This window comes from Culex pipiens, chromosome 1 (genome assembly GCF_016801865.2).
Source record: "Culex pipiens pallens isolate TS chromosome 1, TS_CPP_V2, whole genome shotgun sequence".
Classification (NCBI taxonomy): Eukaryota; Metazoa; Arthropoda; class Insecta; order Diptera; family Culicidae; genus Culex; species Culex pipiens.
In genome coordinates, this window is record NC_068937.1 from 99,229,262 (window position 1) to 99,235,261 (window position 6,000).

Consider the following 6,000-nt stretch of genomic DNA (forward strand, 5'->3'; position numbering starts at 1 on the left):
TTATTTTTATTAGTTTTGAATGCAATAAATTATTCAAATTTGTGTTTACACACTCGCGATTTGCAGAACTCGAATTTGATGTTAAAAGTTAGAAATAGAAAAAAAACTTTTTTTTTTGACATGATTCGATTCGAAGTGATTTTTTCCGAGGACTTCGGATAATCGAGTCTGAACTGTATTAGTAAAACTATTTTTTTTTGTTTTCCTCTGAATTAGGTATTATATTTTCTTTAATTGTTTATTTATGATTTTTTCATAATTTCTGGGAACCTCCAAATTTTTCTTTAAAATTTGAAATCATTTAAGCTGAAGCCAATTAGGTTAAGTCAAAGACAGTGTTGTTAAAATATCAAAATATCAGCTCTCAGCAACTATTCTCGATTTCATTGGTAAGTTTTCAAACGAGCACTTACAATGAACTCACTTTCATGAGCGATGAACTCCAATGCATGTAAAAAGTCACAAACAGGAATAAGGGAGCAGGAAATGGGACGCGAATGTCAAGAAAATGAAGGAATTCGACGAAAAATGGGAGAGAATTGAGCGAAAAGAGACCGGAAATGGACATTTTTCTCTCAATTCTCTCTCGTTTTGCACAAACGATGAACGTTTTGATCGAACGATGAACGTTTTGTCCGAACGATGATCATTTTGCTTCGTGCATGTTTGAAAAGATCTCAGTGAAAAGGATAATACAATTATCCCGCTTGAATATTCATGCCTCAAATACAACTGCTTTCTTCTCCTTATTGAAACTCTCAGCGCCGAACATAGCCGAACACGTTTTCGTGTTTACACACTCGCGATTGACATTTTCCATTTCTCTCTCATTCCCGCTTCCACGATCATCCTACCGCAACAGCGTTTAACCACAAAAGCCGCCACAAAACCAATTTCGCAAACGCAGTTTAACGGGACGTCATGCGTGGTCGGCACATAATCGCCATCTCGCGTTCTCTCATTGCAGTTTTCGGAGAGATTGAGAGACTCAGTGGTGAGAGCGCATAGTCGAGGAAAAGGGGAGGAGTGATAGAGAGAGAATGACATCGCTGGGAATCACGAGACACAAGAAGAGATCTCACAAGCTACAGTGACGGCCGCCATACTCTCGGATGTTTTTGGTGCAGAGATAATCATATGATAGCTTTTTTATCACTCATTTGCAACCCTGGTCAAAGATAAAACTTTTTTTTGTGTTTTGTATTTTCACTTGTATTAGTGCCTGCGTATTTTTTTGATTAAAGCAAAAAAGCAGTTGGTCAATACTCTGTCAAAATTACTTCAAAGAAACTTATTCTTTTAATTTTTTTTCGAAACAATCCAAAATAACATAAAACATGTCAACATCTTCAACGCAATCTTTTTATTCTGAAAATTTTAAAATTGGTTTGCCATCAAAAATAAAACCAAAATTCTACCTAGAAATTTGATCTACTAAAATGCCAACAATTCTGAACAAATATTTAGAATTATGTTACCCACTTGACCCTATAACTTTCAAACAAATTCCTAATGTTCTAAAGTTGTCAAAAAAATCCGACAATGCAGTGCGGGTTAAAAAACAATTTAACCTCTTTGATGTTTTTTTTTTATTTCGGGATCAATTCCAATCACAAAAATACATTTATAACAGTAAAACTTAGTAATAGTAATTTTATCTGGCAACGATATCCTGTTAGTTAGACTTTTATCAGGGCAAAAACTTTGAAATTTTTATTAAAATTGAAGTGTTTTACAATAGCTGGCCTTCCGAGCTACCTTTCAATACTTCGGATTCCCAGAATTTGCTCAATCATAAAATTCATCTAAATAGAATGCATTGCAAAACTACGTCTTGCATAAAAGTACGAAAACCCTATTCCGACAAAGTGGGCATTGTTCACATTCGCGCTCTCTCCGCACCTTTCTTGTCTCTACCGCTCTCTCAATCTAAACATCTACACCGCGACAAGGCGTGCGCCGTTAATGATCAAGAGTACCTATTTTACCAGTTTTTCTTCACAAATCTAACCGTTTTCCTTCCTCCTCTCCATTTTCCTTCCAGACTCCCGCACCACGACGCACTTCAAGATGATGATGGCGACGAAGGGCAAGCGGCCGCTGCGCCACTTGACCGCCACCGACAAGATCGACGCCATCCAGCGGATCCACGACGGCGAGTCAAAGGCCTCGGTCGCGCGTGACATTGGCGTGCCCGAGTCGACGCTTCGCGGCTGGTGCAAAAACGAGGAGAAGTTGCGTTACATGAGCCGGCAGTCGGCGGAGAACGCGGACAAGCTGACGAGTGAGGCCACGGCGGCGGCACTGACGGCGGTCGCCGCAGCGGAGCTGTTCAACGGGCCACCGGAGAAGCGGATGAAGCTGGAGCAGGGGCTGTTTGGGAAGAAGTATGATGAGAGCTTTTACAAGAGTCCGAGAGGGATGAACGGGTTGGATTTGAGTGGGGGTGGGGACAAGGGGTTGGGGGTGAGCGGGGGTGATATTATAATGAATGGGCTGCACGGGGCGGATTTTAGCGCGTTTGCGAAGACGGCGGCGGAGATTTCGGCGATGGGGAAGGCGAAGGATCGGTACGGGGCGGATTTGAGCCGGAATGGAGGTGGGGATCCGGGGAAGGCGGAACTGTCGATGGCGGCGATATCGCCGTTGACCAGCTTGAGTCACCTTTCGGGGATGGGCGGGCTGGCGCAGAGTCCGCTGGCGTTGAGTTTCAACGAGATTGCGACAAACTTGAACTTGATAGCGCAGTTGAACAATAATCACAACTTGGCGACGATGTCGAATTTGGGCGGATTGACGGCGGCGCAATCGTTGAGGAATGCAAGACCTAAGGGGAATGCTAGTCAGAGTCCACGGGCGAGTTTGCCGGATTCGTCGGGGAGTGGCGGTGGAACTCCCGGGGACAAGTCGACTCCGTCGTTGACGGTGCGAAATTTGGCGAAATTGCAGCAGAAAACGTCGAGCGAACTTCAGAACAACGGTATGATCCATGGTATTAACTTGAACGACAAATATAAACAACAATCACCATCTGCCGCCCCCCTAGGTCGTGACCCTAACGCCCCCGTCGACGAAGCGCTCTGGTACTGGCTCAAGTCCCAACAAGCCATGCTCGGGTTGAACAATCTGTACTCGCAGATGCCCCGTCCGTCGAGTCCGCAGCAACCGCAGTCAACGCCGCCAACGAACACGACACAGCAGCAGCAACCGCAGAGTTCAACGCCACCGACCGCGACTCCGCCGATCGTGTCCACCCCGCAGCCAACGCCGCCCTCGTCCGCACCCTCGCTCACCCCCGAGGACACGAAGAACTCGTCCTGGTTCTGGCAGTGGTACAAAACGTTCGGCGCCTCGCTCATGCCCGGCGACAAGTCCTGCAACAACAACTCGATCAACGCCACCAACGCAAACAACTCCAAGTACGAGAACATCCTCTACTCGCAGCTCACCAAAGGTCAATCTCCGCCGACCACGGCCGACTCGCTCAATAACAACGCTCAACCCATCAACCTGAACATCAGCTCAAACGGCGTCGTCGATCATCTCAAGTCCGAGCCGGAAGATCTCTCCACCACCACCAACCCGTCGATGCTCCCCCCGGAAGACCACACCCGCTTCAACCCGAGCCCATCGACAAGCATCAAGTCCGAGCTGAAGCCCGAAGTCGACGAAGTCGACGAGGACGAAGACGAAGACGACGAGGTCGCCAAGTGCAACGGCGCCAACACCGCCGTCAAGCAGGTCCTGGACAACCTCCTGTACAGCCAAAGCCAAAGTCCCGGCCCGGTCGCCACCGCCCCATCCCCCCTCTCGCCCTCAAGCTCAACGCACGAAAACGGGCACGCCACTCCGACGCCCCTGGCGGACGACCTCAAGAGCACCTGCTCGGAGGACACCGACCTGAAGAGTTCCGCCGAGGCGGTCGAGCACGGCGAAAAGTTCCTCAAGTGGCTGGAGGCGTGCAGCGATCCGAACGTGACGGCGATGCAGGTCATGCAGTTCAAGTATCTGCTCAACAGCATCAAGCTGAGCGCGGAGCGGCAGAACGGAGGTGGAGAGGAGCGAACTCGGCGGCGGAGGAAGTAAGAAGTTCTCGCTCTTTATCTGTAAATAGTCCAGTCCTAAATCAAAATCAGCTGAGCCGCGAAGATATCATTAGCACAGAGCAGTAGAGACGAAGCAGCAGCAACTCCCCTAACGAAATAAGTAGTTAAATTTTTGCCCCATTTTTTATGAAGTCTATTATTTTTGTTTTTACCTCTATATATTTCATTATTTGATATATATATATTATATTGCCGGAAGCAGGAAAGATTGCTATTTATCACACACTAAACTCTGACACTCTCGACCGTGTAAATAAAAGTCGCCCCTCGTTTTTTTGTCGAAGAAAAAAACTCCACTCAAGAGAGAAGAAGAAACATGCCAAATGTACAAGTTATCGAACACTATTAAAAACCGCGTAATACTTGCTCTAGGAAAGCAACATTAGAAAAGAAAACCCCCCCATAAATGTAAGCGAAACTTACCCCTCAACAAAAAAAGGAGACCGAAATTTGTGAAAAACTATGTAAGCGAAGAAAAATCAAATAAAAAAGCCCAAAACTAACAACACACACAAACAAAAAAAGAAAACAAGTGAAACACAGATCTCGTTTATTTGTTAATTTGAAGCGCAGCTCAAAAAAAAATGACGGTGTGACGAAATGAAATGAAATACTCAAAACAGTCCAAAGAATACACACACTCACACACACACAAAACGCAACTATTTTATGTCTCTCAAACACGTTTAGGAAAATGATACAGGAAAAACTCGAAACAAACACAAAAAAAAATCTAAACATTCCCCCCGGGCGCGCGTTTCCGGAAGCGAAGCGAACCAAAGCTCAGAAGAAAAAAAAAACAGACAAAATCAATGTGATTATCTAAATATTCCTAACAAAAAAAAAAAAAAGTAACAAGATGAGCGAAACGTGAGCAAAATTTTACCTTCTATTGAACAAAAGTGAAAACAAAAAACTTCGATGCGAACAAAGCAGTAAAAAAGAAAGAAAACAGTAATTATTAAATGAATTAAAGAAAAATATTAATGAAAGTAAAATGTTAAATTTAATGGATACAAACAGAAACAGAAAAACACTAATTATGGTAATTATTATGGAAGAACAAAAAAACCTATAAAAACAAAAGAAAACCAGAGATGACAACTTAGTGGTAAAAATGGAAAAATAAATTATCAAATGATTTCTCAATATCAAAAATAACCTGCAACTTATTACTTGTGACATCCGAAATATGAAAGAAATTCCCAGATGAGAAGTATGTCTTTGTGTATTAACTGTCCACTGTCCAGAAGCAAAACCCACACGGTTTCGCGATCAGCCTCTAAACATCCAACCCAGGGTGGCCACTCAAGTCGGGAAATCGCGAAAGTCGGGAATTCCCTAAAATCCACCAAAAATCGGGAAAAAGTCGGGAATTCATGATTTTTTGGGAATTCCAAGCATAATTGTTTGAAAATTGAAAATTGAAATAATTTTGTAATATTTTGTACAATTTTCAATTCTCAATTCTGCTTTAGTAACCAACTTTAAATTTAAGGTTCTTTTCACTGTTTCAATATATTTGAGTATGAAAAAGCTGTTTAAGGCATTCAAAATCTTAATAAATATTGGATGCAGTTGGCACAGATTTTTATAATATTTTTTATTAATCAAATGATCTCTATTAATTTCTGTTTATCAACAAGATGTAAAGTTAATGAAAAACTAAAGAAAAAATTGTATAACTAAATTCATTAAGTAATTCCAAAAATATGTTATTTCCAAATGTTGCCCTTGAACTTTTTTTTTGTGAGTATGGGTAAATTCCTTCTAGAGATAAAGTTTGATTTTCAGCATTCAGAAAACTTAAATATCGAATAAAATCCAAAATTGTTTTATTTGTTGTTCAGATTCTGTGTTTACGATTGTCAATAGTTGGATTTTTGAAAATTAA

At 42.6% G+C, this 6,000-nt stretch overlaps 1 protein-coding gene across 2 annotated transcripts in view; it reads left to right on the top strand.

Annotated features, from left to right (window-relative positions):
- The window catches only part of LOC120424346 (protein distal antenna), a 30,211-nt gene extending 25,457 nt beyond the window's left edge, over positions 1-4,754 (top strand). Inside the window, exons 2-3 of one of the 2 annotated variants that reach the window (XM_039588439.2) lie at positions 2,045-2,980; positions 3,047-4,754. In XM_039588439.2, the coding sequence (XP_039444373.2) occupies positions 2,071-2,980; positions 3,047-4,086 (1,950 nt within the window). In that variant the 5' untranslated portion in view covers positions 2,045-2,070 and the 3' untranslated portion in view covers positions 4,087-4,754. Of the gene's footprint in view, positions 1-2,044 lie in introns of both variants that reach the window. The other variant, XM_039588438.2, reaches the window with a different exon arrangement.
- Positions 4,755-6,000: the final 1,246 nt, after the last annotated feature.